The following is a 26,161-nucleotide window of genomic DNA, read 5'->3' on the forward strand; positions in this document are numbered from 1 at the left end:
TCCCCACACATGAGAGTTGTACTCCACACAGGGGCGGATAAAACCCCTGTATAGAGTCAACAATTGTGCAGGGGTAAAGAAAGAGCGGAGTCGGCTTAGCACACCCAATCTCTTGGAAGCAGATTTTACAAGAGATGTAATATGATCTTTCCAAGATAAGTCCCGAGTAAATGAAACCCCAAGCATGTTCAAGGATGATGCAGGATTAAGTTGAATATTATTAAACATTAGTGGGTATGCCTGTGGAAGATTTTGACGGGTTGATAGGTGTAAGAACTGAGTCTTTGATGCATTACAAACAACCATATTATTTTTACCCCAGTCAGAGATACGAGCCATGTCAGACATTAGGTGTGCCATAGCCTCATCCCTTGTTTGTTGAAGTAACTGCTGAGATGGGTGTTGCGGGAACCGAATGGAAAGGTGAAGGGTGGAGTCATCAGCGTATCAGTGGATAGGGTTAGATGTACAGCTGAGAAGATCATTGATGAACAGAAGGAAGAGAGTTGGTGATAGGACAGAGCCCTGAGGAACACCACTGTTGATAGATCTAGGAGAAGAACGATGGCCGTCTACAACAGCGGCTATAGAACGACCAGAAAGGAAGCTAGCGATGAAGGCACAGATAGAGGGATAGAAACCGTAAGAGGGCAGTTTGGAAATTAAAGATTTATGCCAGGCTCGATCAAAAGCCTTTGAAATGTCAAGTGCAATGGCAAAGCTTTCGCCAAAGTCCCGAAAGGAGGATGACCAGGAGTCTGAAAGGTAGGTGAGAAGATCACCAGTGGAGCGTCCCTGACGGAACCCGTACTGACGATCAGAAAAAAGGTTGTGATAGGAAAGATGCCTTAAAATTTTTCTATTGAGAATTGACTCAAAAACTTTTGAAATACAGGACGTTAAAGCAATTAGACGATAGTCGGAGGGTTGGGAGTGGTCACCCTTCTTTGGGACTGGCTGAATGAGAGCAAACTTCCAGCAAGAAGGAAATGTACAAGTTGACAGACAAAGGCAAAAGAGTTTGCCTAGGCAGGGTATAAGCACAGAAGCACAGTTCTTGAGAACAACAGGAGGGACTCCATCAGGCCCATATGCCTTGTTAGTAATGAGGCCAGTGATGGCAGAAAATACATCAGCTGAAGAAATTTTAATGTCAGCCATGAGGAAGTCAGAGGCGGGAAGTGATGGAGGAACAGCACCGGAATCGTCTAAGGTACAAATGGAGGAGAAAGTCTGTGCGAAGAGATCTGCTTTATCAGTAGAAGAAATAGCTACAGAACCATCAGAGTAGAAAAGAGGAGGGAAGGATGATGAGGTAAAGTTGTTAGAAAGGTTTTTGGCAAGGTGCCAGAAGGAGTGGGAAGAATTCGAGTGGGAGAGTTGAGAGCATTTAGTACGGATGAAATTATTTTTAGCAGAGCGAAGAACAGACTTAGCACGATTCCGGGCATAAACATAAAGATGATGTGATTCAGGGGTGGGTTGGCTCCGGTACCTTTTGTAGGCCCTCTCCTTGTTGTGGACAGCATTAGAACAAGTGTGATTAAACCAAGGCTTTCTTGCATTAGTCAAAGGATATGAGAAAGGAGTGTATGCTTCCATGCCCGAGAGAATAACCTCTGTAATGCGCAAGGCACACTGAGATGGCTCCCGGCCATGGAAGCAATAATCATTCCAGGGAAAATCAAAGAAGTACTGCCTGAGGGCCTCCCAATCTGCGGATCCAAAATCCCACAGGCGACGTTTCCCTGGAGGGTCCACAGGCCGTACCAGAGTGATAGGACAGGTTAAGGTGATAAGGTTGTGGTCGGAGGAGCCCAACGGAGAGAAAAGATTAACAGTGTAAGCAGAAGGATTAGTTGTAAGGAAGAGGTCAAGTATGTTGGAGCTCTCTCCAAGGCGGTCTGGGATACGGGTAGGGTGCTGTACAAGCTGCTCTAGGTCATTAAGGATAGAAAAGATGTAGGCTTGTTCACTAGGTGGATCAGTGAAAGGAGAGGAGAGCCAAAGGTGGTGGTGAACATTGAAATCTCCTAGAAAGAAGATTTCAGACAAAGGAGAAATGGATAGAATGTGTTCCATCGTAGAAGTAAGATAGTCGAAGAATTTTTGATAGTCAGTAGAATTAGGGGATAAGTAAACAGCACAGATATATTTAGTCAGAGAATGACAGGAATGCCGAAGCCAGAGTGTAGAGAATTCAGAAGAATCGAGTTCAGGAACATGAGAGCAAGATAAGTCGTTGCGTATATATACACAACAGCCACCTTTGGCTTTGAAATGAGTATAGAGAAAGTAGGAGGATACAGAAAAGGGTTTCCTGTCAATTGCCTCAGACAGCTGAGTCTCAGTTAGAAAGAGAAGGTGAGGTTTAGGGGAGGAGAGGTGGTGCTCAACAGAGCGAAAGTTAGAGGAAAGGCCGCGAATGTTGCAGAAATGAAGAAGAAGAGAGTCAGACAGTGGATCCAGAAACCTTGTGTCGTCACCGGGAGACGGGCGGAAGGTGGGGGCATTTGTGGTCCCCCCCGCTGGGGACTCCGAGGCTGGGTGATGAGAAGCCATGTTTTTTTTTTTTTGATTTTTGGAAAAGGAAGTGTAGTTTGTACTGTGCATGTAGTTTGGTGTAGATAGTTAGAGATATTTGTATTGGAGAGCATGCTGGCCTACTCTGTGAGTAACTGAGACACTGAAAAAGTTCAGCAAAGGGGGATGGTCAGGAACTAGTCCTGAGGGCTGATGAAACGGGAGCTCCAGCACTCCCTGTCATCAGCTTTCCATCCACCTCGGGAGTACTGCCCTGCTCGACTGGTGCTACAGTCTACTCCTGCCATATATATATATATATATATATATATATATATATATATATATATATATATATATATATATATATATATATATATATATATATATATATATATTCGACTTCTCCGTCTCACTTTCACTGCTTGATTCATAGACGCTTGAGTGTGACGTAGTGGACTGAGGTGCGTATTATCTTCAATCGTTGGTGATATTATGCATCATTATCTATTTCAACTTATACTATTCATCCATAAACCCAACAGTGATAAAAAGACGAGCGGAATTTAGAATCTGAGTGTGCAAGAGAATAAAAATGTGTCGTATGCAAAGTAAATCACTGAGGAGTAGGTGCTACGTAGACTCCAACGACACCTAGGCCCGTATTATCGTCGAGTAAGGAGGTTCCTTAGTCCCTCTTCCAAGGCGATTTATTTTTAAATATGACTGGCTAATATCATTTCTGTGTTATTCATGCACAGTAAGGCGATGTTTGAAGGATTTATATAACAGGGAACAGGAGTGGAAGGTGAAATAAACAATACAACTCGCTTTGGAAGAAGTGCTAGCGAGCTTCCTTAACCGTCGAGAACTCCGGCTCTAACTTACAACTCATAATTCAAGGAAATACATATCCACTAATTACTTCAGGAATGAGAAGTTGTATATATTTTTTCTGATAAACTAAACTATATTGAAATCGATTCAATTTCAGTAGGAAAAGAAAAGGAAGAAAAAAAATGAAGACGGGAGAGAGAAAGAAAAGGAACGATTAAGACGAGGGAGGAAAAAGAGAGCAACAGAAACGGAAGGAAATAAATACTGAGCAGAATAACGAGGAGAGAGGAAAGATACAAAGAAACAGGCGAAAAGAAATGAAATGCTTTAGGAAGAGGAAGAAAATGAAGGATGGGTGAGAGGGGAAGCAGTGAGATCGAAGAGGGAAATGAGATGGAAGACAGTGTACAGTGTAGAGTGAGAATAATGAGGAAACGTAAGGGAAGCAAAAGGAGACGGAACTCTGGGAAGAGAGAGAGAGAGAGAGAGAGAGAGAGAGAGAGAGAGAGAGAGAGAAGGTGATAAGGTCTTTTGTATATAACAGTACACCGCATACCATCTCATCTGATAAGCGTTATCACCCTGTCGAGGTTGTTCGGTATCTGGCTGTAGCACTAATCTCGTTGTCATAGAACACTCTGGATCGTAACACCTCCTCCCTAGGGATTATTTTTTATATTACACTCCAATATTCTCTTGGATGTTTTATGTACCATTTTTGATAACGGTATACTTTGGTTCGTAGCATCTCTTTCATAGCGATTTGTTTTGGACGCCATACCTTAATATTCTCTCATATGCTACATCCTCGATATAATGTAAATTGAGACAAGAAGGATGGTTGTTTGCCTGCGATTGATGGAACTACTCGGCCAGACAGACAGGTAATTACTGGACAAGAAGAAGAAGAAGAATGGGAAAAAGAAGAAGCAGAATAAAGAAAAATAATGAAAACTCTATAGTATTTCATTCACACTAAGTGAAAACATTTTCACTTGGAATAGGATATTTCAGATCGTCCAGAAGGATTATGGAGATAACGTTACACCATTTGACTACTAGAATATCACTCAGCTATCTAATAAATCGTTTTGCAGTAGCTTGTTGAGAAGTTGTAGTAGCAGTAAGTGGTAGTAGTAGTAGTAGTAGTAGTAGTAGTAGTAGTAGTAGTAGTTGTTGTTGTTGTTGTTGTTGTTGTTGTCGTTGTTGTTGTTTTTGTAGTGTAACAACTTGTAATCCGGTAGTATGTATGTTCTATCAGTAGTCTGTAAGTGTTCCAAGTAGGGTGTACGTGACCTAAATCCCTTACCTAAGGTCTCGTCTAGTTCAAGTTCTGTTTACATAGTCTTTTTCAAGAGGGAGAGCTAGGAGAGGACCGGTTTTCTGCCGAGAGACAAGGCAGGCGTGGTGGAGGCAAGATCTGTGTTCAGCTTATGTAAATACATATCCGTAAAATCACCCAGGAGTTCGAGATAGCCTGCAAGTGACGATTGGGGGATCAACAATTGGTGGATAGCGAGTGGGATAAAGTCCTCTCACGTCTTCTGTGGGCAATCTTTGTGCAGTTGCCCTCTTGCCCACGGTACCATACCGTACCTTCTACGACGACAGGCTGTTCCTGCCCCCCAGCCTCCAGCCTCTTTACAGTTTTGGTGTAGTTCTACTACGGGAATACCTTCAACCTGTATCAACCCTCACCTGCCACTACGCTGCCACCACCCCAGTAAGTCCTCCACCATTAACCTCAAACTACCTGCCCAAACTGCCAGTCCTGTAAAACCCATCATTACATTACCACACTCCACGGGCTTCGTGATTTAGCTCCTCACAGCCCCAAACCCCCCCACTACAGTGAGCAACCCCTAACCTCCCCCACTGCAGTGAGCAACCCCAACCGTCACCAAGCTCGGTAAGTCATCCCACCCCACAACAAATCATCCTGATGTCACAAAAGAGGGAGCACGGGCAATCACGGAGGGCTACGTCACAGTCTTCCTCTCAAATCTGCCTCCTGCCTCACCTGGTGACTGATTGCCTCCCAGCTACGTCACAATCTGCTCTGCCCAATCAATGCCTTCCATGGTGGGAGGAGGTTGCCGCAACTACACTGCTCTGCCCTCTAGTGAATACCATGTTTCTTCTTACAACGTACTGTGAATATTATTTATGTGAATATTCATATATTTTCTTATCTTCATCAAGCTACTCCATTCCTTTCTATAGAGATGGCATGCTATCTCTATCGATTGTGATCAGATTATTCATTTACTTCTGTTCATTACATTACATTCTTCATTTTTTATTTTTCATTCACTCATTTCTACTCGGTTCCATTTTCTCTAAGTTACCTTCAGGTTTTGCTGTACACAACTCATTTAATCCCATTCACATTCATTTTATATAAACCATATTTCATCATATACTACAAGTATTTTCAATCATTCATTCATTCATTCATTCATTTATTTATCTTTTTCCTTTCCTCCCCTATTAACCCGCTGTGTGCTGGCTATTTTTAGCCCTATGGGTCACCCTAGTGCTGGTCATTTTTTGACCTTTTTTTGATGTGGAAACAATGAATATTGCCATTAAAATGCTCACCGAGGCTCGGAAATGAGTTTTATTGAGTCCTGCATACTCGTGTACAGGTATAGCCGCTTTCTCATGCTCACCACATACGTGAGAGAAAGCCATTTTCTGTGTAAGATATACTCAGGTATTTATGCTTGGAAGGTATAGCAATGTTCAGTACACTTTTCTGATTACTTATTACTTCAGCATCTATCATAATTTGCATGTCTTTCTCACTGTGAATGCATTATCTTACACTTACTTGAAGATAGGTACAACCTGACTTCATTACATACAGTCCTGGCACTTACAAGAAGGTATTTACAACTTGACTTCGCTATATAGTCATTACACTTACAAGAAAATATTTACAACTTACACTTACATGAAAATATTTCCAAATGCCTTCACTCTGTACAGCACTTGGTGAGGCACACAGGCAGAGTGAGGCAGAGCGAGCGTGAGGGGGTGAGCGAGTGAGCGTATGGCTTTGACAGCCTGGGGAATGGTAGAGGAACAGTTACTTTACATGCCTGCGAATTTTTACCTGCGAATCTTGAAAAATGCGGTCACAGTGAAGTTTTTTAATTTAAACCATTTTAAAATGGCGCTAGCACTGGCCGTGGACTTATGTCAGACCATTTTAAAACAGCACTGGCATGCAGCAGGTTGATGAGTTTTTTTAAGAGAGCAGATATGTCCCCAGTTGAATATGGCAGTGAAAATGATGGTAATGTAGGTGATGATGGTGTAACGTACCGGTACCTCCGTAGTGGTAAATCGTTCACTAAATCTCAAGCAACTCCTTTGACTTCTTCAGCTGTTACTGTTACTACTCCCACCACACCTACTACCACCTATACAAACCCTACAACTGCTGCAGACAATCCAGATAAATTGACATCAGATACCTTAAATTCATCTTCCCCAAGTGATTCTCAAGATTTTCCACAACCTTCATCACAGCCTCTGTCCTTACCCTCTACTACAAATACGCCGCCACCAACCCTGTCACATACACCCTACTTAGAACACTTACAGACTACTGATGGAACATACTTATATACTACTAGATTACAAGTGGTTACAATTGTAACCACTTGTAATCCAGTAGTATGTACGTATGTTCTATCAGTAGTCTGTAAGTGTTCTAAGTAAGGTGTACGTGACCTAAATCCCTTACCTAAGGTCCGTTCTAGTTCAAATTCTGTACGTGGTAGCTTCAGAAGATCAAGGGAGATAGTTTACCAAGGACTTGACGGTATTGGGTATTGCAGTATACAGTATGAACAGGTTGACCAGTTGTTCCTTTATTACGAGCACACGATAAACATGCATCGCAGTGCTCTTCTACATCCTTTCGCATAGTGGGCCAATAATATAAAAGACATGCCTGTCGTAAGCTTCTGTCTTTACCCGGGAGTGATGCATGAGGGGTGTCATGGATTAAATGAAGGGCAGCAGGAATCAAGGCTGTTGGAATGATTAGTTGCTTAAATTTTCAATAAGCCACATTGTTACCCGAGAATACCAAGTTTTTGTAGAGTAAGTCATTATTGAGGAAGAAATCAGACACAGGAACTGGTAACTTTGACAAGGAAGAATCATCACCAGACTCAAGAAAATATGTTACCTGAGACAATAGACCATCAACATTCTGGAACCCATGGAGTGTGTCATACTGAACAGCAAATTTACATCACAACCAATCAAGACTGGCAACATGGTGAGAAACATCACTGATTACATTTGACTTTCCTGGAACATAGTCAAAAGTTGGATTATAGTCATTAACAGTAACTGCCCAATGTGCAAATCGACCAGCAAGGTTATGTCCCCAAAACAAGTCACACAGAGGAAGATGGTCTGTTTGGATATGAGCAGGGAAACCATAGATGATGTCGCAGAAATGTTTCAGGGACCAGACCATGGCTAGGGCTTCGCAGTGGGTTACACTGTAATTATTTTCCGTGGGGTTTATCACACGCCTGGCATAGGCAATGACACGTTTCTTTCCTTCGGAGTCATCTTGCATGAGAACAGCACCTAGGCCCACTCCAGAAGCATCAGTATATAGCAGAAATGGTTTTGAATAATCAGGGAACGCCAAGACGGAGGCTTGTGCAAGAGCAGTTTTCAGGGTGGAAAATGCGGTAGCTTGTTCATCTGACCACAAGAAAGGCTCGTCCTTCTTTGACAGTTTCGTTAAAGGTGCAGCAACTTGGGCGTACCCTTTGATGAAATGACAATAGTAGAAACTAAGACTGAGAAAACTACGACCTGTATCTCTACTGTGGAAGTTTGTTACTGCATTGACCTTTTCATCTGATGTACGAATTCCGTGAGCATCGATGACATGTCCTAGGAACTGTAGCTTCTTATGTAAAAAAAATAACACTTGACAGTTTGATTTTAAGTCCAGCTTGTTTGAGCCTAGTGAATACCTCGGCCAATTCCTCTAAGTGTTCCTCTACAGAGCAACTAGCGATTATTACCTTGTCAAGATAAACAAAGACTGAGTGACCTATCATGCTAGGAAAACTGTATGAATTAGCCACATGAACACTGATGGTGGATCTCTCAGGCCAAATGGGAGTCAATGGAATTGGTAATGACTGGACAAGGTGCTAAAGGCAGTGATTGGATGAGATGATTCCTCCATTTCTGCTTGCCAGTAGCCACTCAGATGATCTAGGAAAGAGAAAACACAATTGTTTTCTCCTAAGGATTCCAACAAATCAGTGAGTACAGGAACTGGGAATCTATCTGGAACAGTCAGTGCATTTACACGTTTGTAATCTATGACTGGTCGCAACTCATCACCTTTCTTTGGAACAAGAAATAATGGACTGTTTCATGGACTGTCAAAGTGTTCGTTAAGGTCAGATTCCAACATTTCATGAATATGACGATCAGCCTATTGACGCTGACTGTGAGGTAAACGATAGGCAGGGAGGTATACTGGTTGAGCCTCAGGCTGTAATGTAACTGAGTGCTTGATAAGGTTAGTTTTGCCCATGTTCTCACTGGGTAGGGCTTTTCCATCATGATAGTCTTGCAAGAGATCAAGCAACTGACTCCTGTACACAGGATAATCACTCTGTTTCACATGAGATTCAAGATTAGATGGGGTGGTAATGTCAGAGGACTGAACAACTGGGCACACATCTGCAACAGAGAGTGGGAAGTCTTGGTAGACACATACGGCTGCTGGGTGTATAAAAAAATCACCAATCTGTGTCCCAGTATGCAGCTTAAAGTGGGGCATTAGTAGTGTTGGCTAAGTACAGATAGCATAAACCATCGTCTGACACAGAGCTCATTGCAGACTCATAACTTAACCAGCTGCGTCCCGACAACATATGGATACGGCACCACGTTTTGTTACGCTGACACCTGACGACGTGCCCATATGTTTTGCAATTGCAAGGTCCATCATTTGCACATTTTTCAAATCTCGTGTGTGATTTTTGGTACGTAGGCACAGGACACATTCCACAACCCACCACCAGGCAGGGACACTCCCCAACCCTGCGTGACCCACGCGCTCCCTTGTCTCGGTCACTCACCTGTTAGCAGTGACCCTGAATAGACATAGCGCACCGAGGTCTCTCTGACACTGAAATTCAAGCCGCCCTGGATGCCTTCATGGGTGACAGTGATTCCTCATTTGATGCTGACATGGCGGACAAGGATTACTTGCTTCCCGAGGATGAAACAAGCAGCAATGACAAGGATCTACCGTCTCCAAGGAAGCAGCTTTACGTGACATATCGTGAGGTTAGAGAAGACCTGCCTGGACCCAAACCACGTGCATGCACCTCTCTCCAGCCCCAAGAGGAAAGGGAGGACGAGGACGAGGACGAGGAAGGAGCCATGGGACGTGGTGCTACCTTGTGGCTAGGGAGAGAAAGGATTTCGCTGCGGGGAGCTGAGGGGATGGCGAGGAGGAGAATCAGGTATGGGCCTAGTGTTTTGTATGGGGAAGGCGGGAGTGGTGTGGAGGTAGTGAGTGGTGAAAGTGAAAGTGGTGTGGCAGGAATGAGTGGTGAAAGTGAAAGTCATGGTGTGAGGGAGGCAGCGCAAGCACGTGGTGTGAGGAAGCGGGGAGGTGAAGAGGAGCCGCTCCCTAGCACATCTTTCATCCCACAATATTCCCGCTCTTCCTCCCCACAGCCCCGTGATGTGGGGAAAAGACAGAAAGGGAAGGGAAAGGGGAAAGGAAAAGAGAGAGGGAAAAGGAGTGCGTGTGGGGAAGGGTGCCACTCTCCACCTCTCCAACCTTCCCCACCACCCTCTCCTCCCCACCCCGATGAAGGCAATGATGGGGATGAGGCTGGAGAGGGTAGTGTGTCGTGGGACTGGGAAGATGGGAGTAATTTCACTCCCATCATTCACCCCTTCACTGAGGAGTGGCAGTCTGGCTGCACTGCTCCAGGAATCCATGCCGGCTCCACCAGGGTGGATTTCTTCCACCTGTTCTTTGGGGAGGAGTTTGTAGAGCGGATTGTGGAACAGACTGGATTGTGGAACAGACTAACACCTTTGCAAGCAGCCAGTGCCATGAAAGTGAGTGTTAAGGTAGGAGAAGCAGGTGCTCCCTCCAGTATGATTACCCAGTTACCATAAGTGAGATGTTTATCTTTCTAGCCCTGGTTCTTTTGATGGATATTGTACGGAAAAGACAAATTCTGGCATACTGGTCTATGGACCTTATAATCACCACACCTTTCTTTGGGAAAGTAATGGGCCAGAATCGATTTCAGCAAATTCTCAGCCATCTCCACTTTTATGATGCTGACGATCCTGCTAATGCTAATAACACTGATAGAATGAGGAGAATAAGGCTGGTATTAGATCACCTGCAGGAAATGTTCCACTCATCCTTCTATCCTTATCGAGACCTTGTCATAGACGAGAGTCTCGTGTTGTGGAGAGGCAATATTTCTTTTCGCCAGTACATACCCAGCAAGAGACACCGTTTTGGGTTCAAGATCTTTGTTATGTGTGACTGTAAGACTGGTTATGTGCAAGACATAGTCTTGTACACGGGCGCACAGACAGACATAATAGAAGTTCAAAGTATTGGACTCTCAGGGGCTGTGGTAAAGACAATGATAGAGGAGTACCTTCATCATGGTCATGTGCTGTACCTGGACAACTAGTACACTAGCCCCCTTCTCGTTCAGAACCTACACCTGCATGACACCGGAGTCCGTGGTGCAGTAAAGACAAACCGTCGGCATATGGTCAAGGTTGGGAGGAAACTTGACAAGAATGAGGTGTTTTTTTTCAAGGCAAATAACATCCTCACCACCCTGTGGAACCACAACAGGGAAGTTTCCCTCCTATTGATGGTACACCGCCCCCTCATGCACCGCACAGACTCCGTGGATTACCGCAGCGAGAGGAGGTGCCACGTCTGGAAACCTGAGTCGGTATTGGACTACAATATCAACATGAGGCAAGTGGATCAGTCCGACTCCATGATTTCCAGTGTGGAGTGTGCCAGGACCACGATGAAGTGGTACAAAAAGCTCTTCTTCCACTTGCTTGATATCATGGTCCTGAACTGCCACTACCTCCATGCCTCGACAACGGGAACCTCAGAGACTTTCGAGGGGTTTGTGAGGAAGCCGTCCCGTGAAATCATCACAAAATATGCAGAGGACAGGCCCCACCACCGCCAACGCCCTGCCACTGCTGCACAGATTCCCCTACGCCTCACCACATGCCACTTCCCCAGCACCTTACCTCCTCAACCGAACCGCCCTAGACCCCAGCAGTGGTGTCACGTCTGTAGTAGGTCCCGAGTGAGAGAAACCACTCAAAGAAAAGACACGAGGCACGAGCGTGTGGACTGCAACATTGGCTTTTGCACTGAGCCTTGCTTCAAAGAATACCACATATTAATGCATTACTGATACTGTGTGTGCTTGCCATATGACGCTCTAAGTGCTGTTAATATGTGATAATCTGATGCTCACTATAATAGTAAGGTCTGTAAGTAAATGATAACAGTGATATTAGGTGAAAACTGGTATAGTGTAAGTGTAAAAGTATAAGTTGAGAAATAAAATGTAAGTTGAAACAGCAGTCATCGCGAGTTTGCGCACTATGTAAATACCCGGTATGTGATAATCTGACGCTCACTATAATAGTAAGACCCGTAAATATGTGATAACAGTTATATAAAGTGGAAATGAGTGTAATGTTAGTGGAAAATTATAATGTAAATGGAAAAATAGAATGTAAGTTGAAACAACAGGCATAGCTGGTGCGCTCACTATGTAAATATGTGCTAATATTACGCTAAATATAATCATAAGGCCTGTAAATATGCGATAACAGGTATATAAAGTGGAAACTGGTATAATGTTAGTGGAAAAGTATTATGTAAGTTGAAAAAATGAAATGCATGTTGAAACAACAGTCATAGTGAGTGCGTTCACTATGTAAATATACGCTAACATTATGCTGAATACAATCGTAAGGGCTGAAAATATGTGATAATAGTTATATAAAGTGGAAACTAGTATAATGTTATTGGAAAACTATTATGCAAGTTGAAAAAAATGAAATGTATGTTGAAACAACAATGTTAGCGAATCATCACTGACCAATTGGGGTACAATTTAACTAGGTTCGCCCAATGGAACAATGCTTATTTCACCTTTATTTTTGTATAAAAACCAAAATACTCTTGTACTACATGTCTTTTTGTTTGTAATAAATAAATATCAAAATATTCTGAATGGTTTTCCGTACTTAGCCCTACCATAGAAAACGTGACAGTCGCAGAGCACCTCCATAGAACACAGTACCGGGTGTATGGAAGGAATACCTGTGTAGGCCACTTATAGACCCCGGTGACTACTTTCTTGGTGATTTTCCATTGTTTCTCACCAAAAGTGGAGGTTCGAGCCAAAAAAAAAAAAAAAAAAAAAAAATCCCAAATCTGCTGGGATGGGGGGGCGGGGGTCATTGGTGGAAAATCTGCCGGGACGCGGCGGGTTAAGCCTGTAACACGACAGGTTTCAGGCTGAGAAATAACAGTGACACCACTAGGTGACCCAGCAATCCTCAGAGTAACTTTACTGTATCCACTGGGGGGTAAAACTGTGCACTGTTTTGTCACTGCCGTGTTTGTTGTAGAGGACTGCATGAGGTCTGCTAGGGGTAATGAGGCAGGTAATGATGAGTTCAATGATGGCTCAGTGCCACAGGATGGCTCACCAAGATTAAGCATGGATGAGCGCAGTTCATCATTATGATGATCAGAGAAGTAACTGGATCAGGCAGAGAAGTAGAGGATGGATCTGATGATGGATCATTAGGAGGGGTCATAATTGTGTCTACTAGTGACTGTGAAGCATGGTCTGGGATACTTGGTACAAACGAACCTTTAATAATGACTCCCCCTTGTGCTAGTAACGCATTGATATTTCGTCTGCCATCGTTTGAACGCCGTGTGATACATCGGCGGGGCAGCTAATCCAGAGTGCAACATAAAAATCAGCAAATGAATGGGTCTGCCAAATCATGCAAAGAAATTTGAAGCTGGGTTTTGCCTTTAATGTCTAAGTATGGTCCATGCACTGTGCATAGGTTTCGATCTGAGGGCTCAAGGAAGCTAAATCGTTTCGATCTTTTACACTGAATTCTTGCTAACGCCTCTTGAGATAGTAAGTTGACGTCAGAACCTGAATCCATAAAAAGTGAAACATCTACCTGATCACAAGTTCCATGAACAATGACCCCTAAATAATCTAATATACAAACAATACTGAGGGGTAGCTCATCGTTTTTGGTATCTTCTACGTTGGGTGTTTTCGAATGTCGCGGTGGTTTTCCCTGGCCAGATGACGTGCAAGGTAACGACATTCTTCTGTGGTATGAGTGGTTGAGTCTTTGTGATATTTGCAATAAGGACGTCATGATCTGGAAGGTGTACGGTGACGCGACTCCCGACGATTTCATCCATGTTTGCGAGAACAGCTCGATTCACGGTGACCAGGGAAGCCACAGTGCCAGCATATGATCAAGGACTGTTGGCTACAGCAAGATAGTGTTTCTTATGTGAAATCAACTATAGTGTACTGTTACGGAACAGAGAAAGATAACGTACACTTTAAGTGAGAATGCTAAAAATCACTACTGTCCCGTAAAGTTCCAGGTTCAAAACAAAAGAGTTAGGTAAAATTACAAGTTAAAGTTTAATGCTCAAACTAACAACAAAACATTCAGGACTCATAAGGATAATGTAATGGCAAAAACAGGTTAAATATATGGTTAACTGCAATAGCCTCTATTAACACGAAATTAGCAAGAATAAATTTATCAAAGTCAGCCCTGATAAAATGAGATACCAGATAATACTCAGTGAATGCCAGATAAATAATTACAGATACAAACTATTATCAAAAATGACTGACATAAAGAACCCCACACGAATTACAAAAACTTCACTAGGCCTACAAATTAAACTTATGCTATACAGTACAAGAAAAAATGCAACAACAGTTATACTCAAATTACACACAGCTGCTAGATGGTTGGAGACTTCTTGAGCACTCACAATAATAATATCTGTACAGGGGAGGACAGAGATGTGAACAAAATGAGGAGCAGATCTAAGTGGCAATGATGCAGAGACTGAGCTCATTATATAGGGGCCAGCAGAGCCTGATACACCTTGTAAGAAGGACGCGCAAATGAAGCCATGGGGACAGAGAGCTGCAAATCCCGCAAAGTATAACAGAGAGAACGACTTACTCTACTATAACGGTAAAAGGGGGGGACTGAGGCAGAACACGCTCGTGATCAAACATGCAGCAACTGTGCGTTAAAATTACACAAAGGATGATGAAATCATAGGCTATGTAACACCTCCCCACAAAGAAAAAAGAAATTTACAAAGGAAATTTCTTATTACTCTAAAACAATCTGTCTAAAGTCTAGATAAGCAATCTGCAATAACATTTTCTTTCCCCTGACATGTTGTATGTCTAATGAATACTCCTGAAGAAGTAGACTCCATCTTGTCAATCTCTGATTTTTATCTTTAAACTTACTAAGGAATTTCAGTGGGTTATGATCGGTATAAATGACTATGGGGTCAAAACCAGAACACAAATAAAATGAAAAATGCTGTAAACCCAAAATCAAGGCCAAAAGCTCTTTCTCAATAGTTGAGTAGTTCTTTTGAGGTGGAGTGAACTTCTTACTGTAATAAGATACAGGATGTTCAATACCCTGATCATCCTCTTGCAGCAAAACAGCCCCAGCTCCTGTATCACTTGCATCAACAGCCATCTTAAAAGGCTTAGCAAAATTTGGAGTAGCGAACACTGGCTGACTTAATAGAATAGCTTTAAGTTTGTTGAAAGAGGATTCACAGTTATCGGTCCAGACAAATTCAACTCCCTTTTTCAGTAGGTCTGTAAGTGGTGATACAAGAATAGAAAAGTTAAGAACAAATCTCCTGTAATAACCTACCATTCCCAAAAATCTTTGTAGCTCTTTCCTACTTTTAGGTCTGGGAAGATCACTTATAACCTGAACCTTAGCTCCTGGTGGTGCAACATGTCCATCACCAATTACATACCCAAGGTACTGAACTTTAGCTTGACCAAACTCACACTTTGATAAATTAGCTACAAGATTAGCATGAACTAAACGGTCAAGAAATTTACTGACATGGCATAGGTGATCTTTCCAGTTGTCACTGAAGATTAATACATCATCAATATAAACAACACACCCTGCCAAACCCTCTGTTACAACATTCATGAGCTTCTGAAATGTGGCTGGTGCATTCTTCATACCATACGGCATTACAGAACATGCAAAAGCCTTTCCTAGTGTTACAAAACATGAGATCTCCCTAGCACGTTCAGTCATAGGTACTTGCCAGTATCCCTTTAACAAATCAAACTTACTTATGTACCTAGCCTTTCCGATCTTGCCTATGCAATCTTCCACACGAGGGAGAGGGTAAGTGTGTGTTTTGGTTATCTGTTTAACACGTCTGTAGTCGATGCAAAGCCTCTGTGACCCACGTGGCTTAGGGACTAGACTGACAGGAGAACTTCACTCACTGACAGGGCTCAATCATCTTGTGGTGAAACAGGTAGCCAAGCTCCTGGAAGAGAGAAACTTTCACTGGGTTCACACGGTAAGGAGGCAGTTTAATTGGCTTTGCGTCTCCAACATCGACATCATGCATCAACACAGTGGTTCTTCCTGGAGTGGCACGGAACACTTGCGGGTACTCCTGCAGTAATGCCGAAAACTCCTGCCTTTCCTTGGGTGGTAGATGAGAAAGCTTAGTCTGGAGATCATTCATGATATCAGGATTCTTCCCCAAACTATCACTCAGGCTCATACTGCATGGGAGAGCTTCACTTGCAGACTCGGGTGGAACAGCTACAGTGCAGACTGGATTATTTTCGTCCCGCCTGTGATATAACTTTAGCATGTTGATGTGACATAGTTGCTTGCTCTTTCTACGATCTGGTGTGGCGATGACATAGCTGACATCACTGAGTTTCTTCTCCACGAAATAAGGACCACTAAACTTGGCTTGAAGAGGTTGCCCATGAACTGGTAGCAGAATCAAAACCTGATCTCCTGGCTGAAAGTGGCGTAACCTGGACTTCTTATCATACCAAGTCTTCATCTTCTCCTGAGCAGCTCCTAAATTCTCTCTCGCCAGCTGTAAAGCAGTGGACAGCCGTTCTTTGAAATTCATCACATACTCCAGCAGGTTGACGTCATCTTCCTCCGACAGCCAGCATTCCTTCAGTAGCTTAAGGGGTCCTCTTACTTTATGGCCAAACAGTAGTTCAAAAGGTGAGAAGCCCAGTGATTCATTTGGAGATTCTCTTGCAGCAAACACAACGAATGGAAGACCTTTATCCCAGTCTTTCTGATGTTCCAAACAGTAATTCTTGAGCATCGATTTGAGTGTTTGATGATATCTCTCCAACGCTCCTTGGGTCTGGGGATGGTAAGCTGAAGACGTGATCTGGGTGATGCCCAACTCTTTCAGAGACTGCTTGAAAACATTTGACATGAAATTACTTCCTCGGTCTGACTGTACCTCCTTGGGCAGACCAAACTTTGTGAAGAACCCTAGCATTTCCTTAACCACGTTCTTTGCTGAGATGTTTCTAAGTGGAATGGCTTCAGGATAACGAGTAGCCATATTAATCATGGTCAACACATAAGAAAATCCTGAAGAAGTCTTAGGAAGAGGGCCCACGATATCCACCAACACACGGGTGAAAGGCGCCTCAAAAGGAGGAATGGGAACTAAAGGTGCAACCTTTTCGGTCTGATTACACTTCCCCACAACTTGACAGGTGTGACAAGACTTACAATACCAGGAAACATCCCTGAAGATACCTGGCCAGTAGAAGTGTTTCAAAATGCGTGCCACAGTCTTCCTCACTCCAAGGTGTCCTGCCAAACTGGAATCATGAGCCACTCGAATGATATCCTGCCTACAAACACGAGGGATGACAACTTGATGTACAACCTCCCATTCACAGTCGGCTGATGCTGCTGGGGGTCTCCACTTCCTCATAAGTACTCCTGACTTTACATAATAACAAGTAGAAGCACCAGCTGACTCTTCCTCACTACAAGCAGAGTTAGCTAGACCTTTCAACTCAGGGTCAGCAACCTGCAACTCAACCAACTCTTGACGAGACAAATTATCAACACTACGGGGTACTGCCTCATCTGGTGAGTGGTCCAAATTAGCAAGAAAAGTGTCAGCTAGGATAACATCATCATCATCATTATCCTCTAAATCACCAGTAACTTTAGACTTAGCCCTAGTGACAGCACATGCAGGGAACACATCAGGGACATCACAATCCTGGGACGCAGCCACTGGCTCACTAGACAACTGAGGAGCTGGACACACTTGACTTCCACCAATATCATTTCCAAGTAAGAAAGTTACACCTGACATTGGGAGTGTCTCAACCAACCCAACCATAACAGAACCATTAACAAAACCAGACTCTAAATTCACTCTGCACAGAGGAACAGAGAAGTAATTATTCCCTACACCTTGTAAGATTACAGTTTCATCAGAGGAATTAAAATTAGAGCCTAGAACACTGGTCAGCATAAGGGATTGGCAAGCACCTGTATCACGATATATTTTAACTGATTTCCTGTCATTACTGTCCAGAGGACTGACAAAACCATCAGACAGGAAATTAGCACATGAACTCTTGACAGTGTCACCCACGTTACTGCTCAAAAGAGGAGCTCCATCATGAGAATTTAAGTTACCCCTCAAAGCAGGTTCAGTTAACTCAGTTAAAGAATTCTGGGAACTCTCAAGAGTGGACACTAGACCAATTGACTGAATATTTAAAGACTCCTTTTTGTTCACATCACGCTGTCTCCTGAAACATCTCTCCGTAGTATGACCAAGCTTACTACAATAAGTACATTTACTTTTCTGAAATCTAGAGGTGAAGCTGGTATTTACTTCCTGAGAAACATCATCCTTATTCTCTTTCCTGTTACCTGTACTCTGAGTAGAGGCAACGTACTTACTCTCAGCTTTCCCTTTTTCTCTAGAATATCTCTTGTGAGTGAGAACATACTCATCAGCTAAAACTGCAGCATCAGACAAATTATCTATTCTTTTCTCATCAAGATATAGGCTTACATCTTTATAAATACACCTTTTGAAGTCCTCCAGCAAAATCATCTGCTTAAATTTGTCAAAATCAGAATCCACATTCTTAGAATTTAACCACTGCTCTAACAAATCTTCTTTGATTTTTGCATACTCAACATGGGATTGCTTATCTTGCTTGTAAGTTGTCCTAAATTTTACTCTATAGGCTTCAGGAACAAGCTCATAGGCCTTAAGAATCAAGCTCTTAACTACATCATAATTATCAGACTGATCCTGAGGCAAAGATGCATAAGTTACTTGAGCTTTACCGGTGAGAACAGTTTGAAGGAGTACTGGCCAATACTCCTTAGGCCAATTAAAACCTGTAGCTACCCTCTCAAACAACTGAAAATACTTTGTTAAATCAGATTCATTAAAAGGAGGGACAAGTTTAACATTTTTAGCCACATCAAAATCATCAGAGCTAGATGATCCAGTTCCACCTTGTTTCATGCGATACTCATGGTCTGCCTGAATCCTAGCAATTTCAACTTGTGCCTCAGCCTCTTTAGAACGGGCCTCCTGCAGGGCTAGCTGTAACTTAGCTAATTCAATCTGCGTTTGCTCATTTGGAGGAGTCACACTAAACAAGCTTTCATTAATCATGTCAACAATTTGATCTTTAGAATGATGAGACCGAACAGCAATTCCCAATTGTTGAGCAACAAGCTTAAGTTCATTCTTTGTTCTGTTTTCTATATCCAACACTGTTTGCACATTTGACAAAAAAACTTTGGCTTCATCAAGTGTAGTAATAGTAGACATAATTAATAAGTAACAGTCACAAAATATCAAGCAATATCCTTATGATAATATCCTGAATATCCTGGCGAGGTCGCCAAATTTATCTTACGGAACAGAGAAAGATAACGTACACTTTAAGTGAGAATGCTAAAAATCACTACTGTCCCGTAAAGTTCCAGGTTCAAAACAAAAGAGTTAGGTAAAATTACAAGTTAAAGTTTAATGCTCAAACTAACAACAAAACATTCAGGACTCATAAGGATAATGTAATGGCAAAAACAGGTTAAATATATGGTTAACTGCAATAGCCTCTATTAACACGAAATTAGCAAGAATAAATTTATCAAAGTCAGCCCTGATAAAATGAGATACCAGATAATACTCAGTGAATGCCAGATAAATAATTACAGATACAAACTATTATCAAAAATGACTGACATAAAGAACCCCACACGAATTACAAAAACTTCACTAGGCCTACAAATTAAACTTATGCTATACAGTACAAGAAAAAATGCAACAACAGTTATACTCAAATTACACACAGCTGCTAGATGGTTGGAGACTTCTTGAGCACTCACAATAATAATATCTGTACAGGGGAGGACAGAGATGTGAACAAAATGAGGAGCAGATCTAAGTGGCAATGATGCAGAGACTGAGCTCATTATATAGGGGCCAGCAGAGCCTGATACAACTTGTAAGAAGGACGCACAAATGAAGCCATGGGGACAGAGAGCTGCAAATCCCGCAAAGTATAACAGAGAGAACGACTTACTCTACTATAACGGTAAAAGGGGGGGACTGAGGCAGAACACGCTCGTGATCAAACATGCAGCAACTGTGCATTAAAATTACACAAAGGATGATGAAACCATAGGCTATGTAACAGTACTCAACTGCTATACGTTCATGATGACATATATTACTATAATTTCCAATACTTAACCTAAATATTGAACTACAACTCTGAACTTGTGAAGAATTATAGACTAGGTGTTCCTACAGTTACCGTACTATACTTATCACATACTCCATGCCTTGTTAATTAATTACTTATTACATTAAAATGCATTAATTACATTCTAATTTAACACTCAATACTTGTCATCAGTTTCATTAAGTTTTTAACATGGCCATGTACTGTAAATATATTTCTCTCCCTATTGGATCCAACTGCTTGCATTACAATATTCTTCATCTTCCATTATTATACTCCCATGTAGTCAGAAGTTAACTATATTATCTGTCCAATTACACTCTTACCATATTATTCATTGATTCCTCCATCCACTGTGTACCTAAGCTACTTACTGAATATTAACCCAATTGTGTCACGAGACAATTTTTCCATAGCGGAAGGGAAAATTGTAACTACTTGTAATCCAGTAGTATGTATGTATGTTCTATCAGTAGTCTGTAAGTGTTCTCAACAGGGTGTACGCGACCTAAATCCCTTATCTGAAGTCTGGTCTAGTTCAAATTCAGCTTACATAGTCTTTTTCAAGAGGGAGAGCTAGGGGCGGGCCGGCTTTCTGCCGAGAGACAAGGCAGGCGTGGTGGGGGTTGGGTCTGTGTTCAACCTGTGTAATTACAGTACATATCCGTAAAATCACCCAGGAGTTTGAGTTGTCCTGCAAGTGACGAGTGGGGGATCAACAGAAGTAGTAGTTCTTGTTGTTGTTATTGTTGTAGTAATAGTAGCAGTTCTTATTATTGTAGTAGTAGCCCCGGTCCATCCTCCTTCTTTCGGGGGACAAGGAAGTAGTTGGAGGATATCTGTATAACAAGGCAGTTGAGCCTCGTTAGTTTATCGGTGCCACCAAGAGAAGGTCTCCCTCTCACAGCACCGGCAGGTTAAGTAGATTAACAATACGTCCACATGAAGGCGAAAGAGTTGAGGTGTAACATGCACTACAAATCAATGTTGAAATGTTGCAAAATCTCCTAAGGCAACGAGACTAGCAATGGCCCAGTGTCAGCTCGGTCTCCCCTTGCTTTGCCACTTTACTAACGCGGATGGTGTTGGAAAGGGACACCTTCTTACAGTGGCACTGATATAAACGATCGGCTCCACTGCCCGATAATAAACAACGTCTCTGAACATCCTCCTTCTCCCGCGAAAGGAGGATGGTGGGCTGTTGAGGGGGTTTACGTTTCTGGCGAACTTAGGGCCACAACAACAACACAACATCTACTACTGCTAGTACTGCTGCTGCTACTACTACTTCTTCTGCTACTATCACTATTATTAACGTGGGCGAGATCAAGGTAACCCTCTCATGTACGCATCAAATCTAGCATTATAATATAGTCAACACAATCATTTAGCTGAGGGTGAGTCATAGGTGCCCGAGAATGTTAAATGTATTTTTATTAGTATTGTTATTATTATTATTATTATTATTATTATTATTATTATTACTAATATTATTATTACTATTATTATTATTATTATTATTATTATTATTATTATTATTATTATTCACTCTCATCTTAAATGCCAGGACCAACTTTCCTAGCCCCGGGCTCCTACGCTCCTCATGGGGCAACGTAGGATTAGATGATGGATGGATGGATTATTATTATTATTATTATTATTGTTATTATTATTATTATTATTATTATTATTATTATTATTAAATGAAAATGAATCATAGGAGCATGACGTTGAGTGGAGATTTTTGTACCTCTACGTAGCTGCTCGATAGATCGATTGATCGAGAGAGAGAGAGAGAGAGAGAGAGAGAGAGAGAGAGAGAGAAGGGGGGTGGAAGGAAGGGAGGTGTGTACTGTTAGGTAACCTACTCATATCAGTAGAGAAGGTTGGGTGGACCAGGTTACCGCTCCTCCACCAAGCTGTTCACATATCATCACTCTTACGAAGCATCCCTGAAAACCGATTAACCTTCCCTCTCCATAGTAAGTATATTAAAGCCTACTATACTCTTTTTATTCTAACTGGTCTACAATTGCCCTCTTTCCATCAAGAATGCCTTAGTTATAGCCACATAGACTAACACTCGAGAAGGGCACTTGTCACGAAGAAGTGCTATGAAAATATTGTAGAGCCGCAGAATAAATAAACTGCAAATAGACGAAAATCTGAGCCAAGTTGGTGAAAAACGACCAAAGTTTTACCTCTTTTCTGCCAGCATATCCACTCCTCCCCTCCACCTCTACTTAGTATCCTTGAAAACTGATCAACTTCTCTTCCACATAGTTTCGTTAAAGCCGACTATATTTTTGTTATAACTTGGCCTATATTTTCGAAGTTTTACACCTTATTTTAGTACTGGTAGTGAAGGATAATACAAAAACGCGTCCAATACAAAACGCGTCTTCGTGACTAGCATCATATTCTAGTGTTAATGTATTGTTAGAACTCGGCATTCAGCATAAAGAGATGGCGATTTTAGGCCAAGTTGTATGGAAGAGAATCTGTTTTCACTGCTGTTCACTGAGGTAGCCAGACATCATCTCAGCCGCTACATAAGTCATCTTAAATGAGAGTGATTAACTGTTCTTCCACATAGTAAGTTTGTCATTCCTCATTCGTTTTTCACTTTATGACTAAATTAGCATCTCAGCTTCTACACAGGTCATCTTAAAACGGAGTAATTAAATCGTACAGTAAGTTTGTTACAGTTCTCTCGTTTTTTCACTTTCTTATGACATTAACAGAAGTATGGACATTGCAGTGTTGCTGTGTATAGAGAAAAACAAACTTACAGCTTTATGAAATATATTAAAATAGCTTGACAGTTTTATTAGACGCCTGTGTCTCATTCACGTTGGGATAAGCACCTGCTCGTTAACTATTTACTTGGCATATTACATCTTACTGTTCTCATTTGTGCTTTTTTAAATTATTATTTCGATTCTGTGATGGAGATCATATTGCATTTTCCAGCTTTTATATATATATATATATATATATATATATATATATATATATATATATATATATATATATATATATATATACATTTTTGTATTTCTTCTGGACAAATTTGAATATGCCGAAATTCCGTCCTTTCTTCATCAGTTCTTTGCAGACTTGATACAACTGCTTCTTTGGCAAAGATCCCAAGGTAGCATTTTCATTGTTTGGATTTAGGCCTTCAGAGGGATTTATGGGATTAAAGGTCAGACAATACAAGAACACAAATTTTAGGATCTTGTCTGCTCGTTAATTATGCCACTTTGCACAGAATTATGTCGGTGTACCGCAGCTGTGTGGAGACCATTCTGTGTTTTGGAAATGATGGTGGTCTTTAATTATCGGACTAGTGTGTATTGATTTGCACAAAAGATGGCATGAATGTGTCCCCTCCCCCACAAAAAAAAAAAAAAAGAAGAGAGAGAGAGAGAGAGAGAGAGAGAGAGAGAGAGAGAGAGAGAGAGAGAGAGAGAGAGAGAGAGAGTTTTGCAAAGGACATTTAATGAGGTTGATGAGGTGTATGCAGAGATGCTTAAGTGTAGCGGAAAGAGTGTAATGAAATGCTTGTTGGAGATACTGTATGTAAGAAGGCATGGATGAGTGAAACTGTGCCTGCAGAGTGGAAAAAGGCTGTGATTGTGCCCCTGTACAAAAATAAAAGTGAGCGAAGTGAGTGCAAGAATTATCGTGGCACAAGTTTATTGAGTGTGGTAGGGATGGTATATGGACGAATTATTATAGAGAAAGTAAGAGAGATATCAGAAGTCCTGGTGAGTCATGAACAGGGTGGCTTTAGGAGCGGCAGAGGATGTGTGGATCAAGTATTTGCAGTGAGACAGATAGCAGAGAAGGCTTGTGAGAAGGACCATAAGGTGTTTATGGCATTCATGGATCTGGAAAAAGCATACAACAAAGTAGAGAGAGTGGGATTGTGGAAAGTTTTGCGCATATATGGTGTAGATGGCTAGCTGCTAGGTGCTGTCAAGAGTTTTTATGATGGTAGCGAAGCATGTGTAAGGGTTAATGGGCGTCTAAGTGAATGGTTCACGATCGGTGTGGGTGTGCGACAAGGTTTTGTGATGTCCCCATGGTTGTTCAATGTACTGTATATAAGGATGGGGTAATGAGAGAAGTGAAAACACAAGTAATGGAGAGAGGGATGGCGTTGGTAATGAATGGTGATGGATGGAATATCTCAAATTTGTTGTATGCTGATGATGCAGTACTGCTTGGAAGTACCGGACAGGAACTTGGTAGACTAGGGCAGAATTTTGCTGATGTCTGTGAGCATCGTGCCTTGAGAGTAAATGTAAAGAAGTGTAAAGTGATGGTTATTGAGAGAGAAGGGGACTCACAGTGTGATGTCACATTGAATGGAGAGAGACTGGAATTGGTGAGAGAGTTTAAATACTTGGGTACAGAGATAGAAAAGAGAGGAAACTGTGCAGAAGAAGTTGAAAGTAGAGTGACACAAGGAAGAAAAGTAGCTGGTGCAATGAATGCCTTGATATGAAACAGAGGCTTGAGTGTTGCAGCTGCACGAGGCTTACATGAGGGAGTGTTAGTGCCAACTCTAACATATGGGTGTGAGACTATGGTGTGGCATGAAAATGAAAAGTCAAGAGTAAAAGCAGTGGAGATGGGACTGTTGAGGAATGTATGTGGAGTACAGAGGGTGAATAGGATACGAAATAGTGTTATTCGTGAAAGGTGTGGAGTGGGGAAGTCGGTGGACACCAGAATCGAAGAGAGTGTTCTGAGATGGTATAGTCATGTGGAAAGAATGGATAACAATAGAGTGGTGAAAAAGGTATATCTGAGCGAATTTGAAGGAGGGAGGAGGCGAGGTAGGCCAAGAAGATGGAGAGATATGGTGGATGAGTGTTTGAGGAAGAGAGGTTTGGAAGTCGGTGAGGCTAGGGGACTGACAAGAGATCGAGCTGACTGGATGAATGATGTGAGGAGAAATGCAAGATCAGGGATTTTGGCACCCTTTGTGAACATGGCAGCGTCCGGATTGACTCAATCGGATACGTTTGGGTAAAGCTGCAGAATGTGGTGAATGTTTTTTGGCCTATCCGGTAGAGCCAGGGTTCCGGGGGCTTTGAATGATGAGTGAATGGAAGTGTTTCCTATTTGGATTGGGCAAGTTTGTACTGTCTGGACATTGCTACTCCTCACCCTGCCCTTGGATGGGACAGGAGGTCCGGATGATGATGATGATGATGATGATGATGATGATGACGCAAAGGACAATGAGCTACGATATCTACTGCAGCGAGAATACGGCTGTTTGTCCACCACTGTCACCATCATGACTGTCGCCATAGTCATTATCACTGCCACAACGACCACTTCCAGTACCTCTGCCCTGTCATCATTACTCATCACTTTCATTACCACAACAGCCACAATCATCACTTCCATCGTCATCATTTTTACGGTTACAGCTACCACTATCACAACCACCACCATCACGACTGCCACCACCACAACCACCATAATCATCGGCACTACCACTGCCATCACTACCACTGTCACCCTCATAACAACCATCATCATCAATTTCAATGCCAAAATCATCACCATCTTAACCTCCACTGTCATCATTACTGGCAATCCTCATCCTCATCACTATCGCCACTATTATTAGCGTTACCACTGTCTACCCTGTTTCATTTTCAACTTCCCACAATTCTTTTTATTTTTCATAGCGTCTGCTTCTTTGCGTCGTCCCCAATGCATGATTGATTAGATATTTTACAAAGTAGCTTAGATATCGTCGCTCCCCACACCAGCAAACTGAACCCTTCCTGCAACACAAAAGACATGAA

At 42.1% G+C, this 26,161-nt stretch overlaps 1 protein-coding gene across 1 annotated transcript in view; it reads left to right on the plus strand.

Annotated features, from left to right (window-relative positions):
- The first annotated feature begins 9,579 nt into the window (after positions 1-9,579).
- LOC145400510 (uncharacterized) overlaps positions 9,580-26,161 on the plus strand; it is a 63,203-nt gene continuing 46,621 nt past the window's right edge. Inside the window, exon 1 of the mRNA XM_080273033.1 lies at positions 9,580-9,742. Coding sequence (XP_080129159.1) covers positions 9,580-9,742 — 163 coding nt within the window. The remainder of the gene's footprint in view (positions 9,743-26,161) is intronic.

The sequence above is a fragment of the Coenobita brevimanus genome, chromosome 52, assembly GCF_032717465.1.
Source record: "Coenobita brevimanus isolate Jiangsu-jjx chromosome 52, ASM3271746v2, whole genome shotgun sequence".
In the NCBI taxonomy this organism is placed as follows: domain Eukaryota; kingdom Metazoa; phylum Arthropoda; class Malacostraca; order Decapoda; family Coenobitidae; genus Coenobita; species Coenobita brevimanus.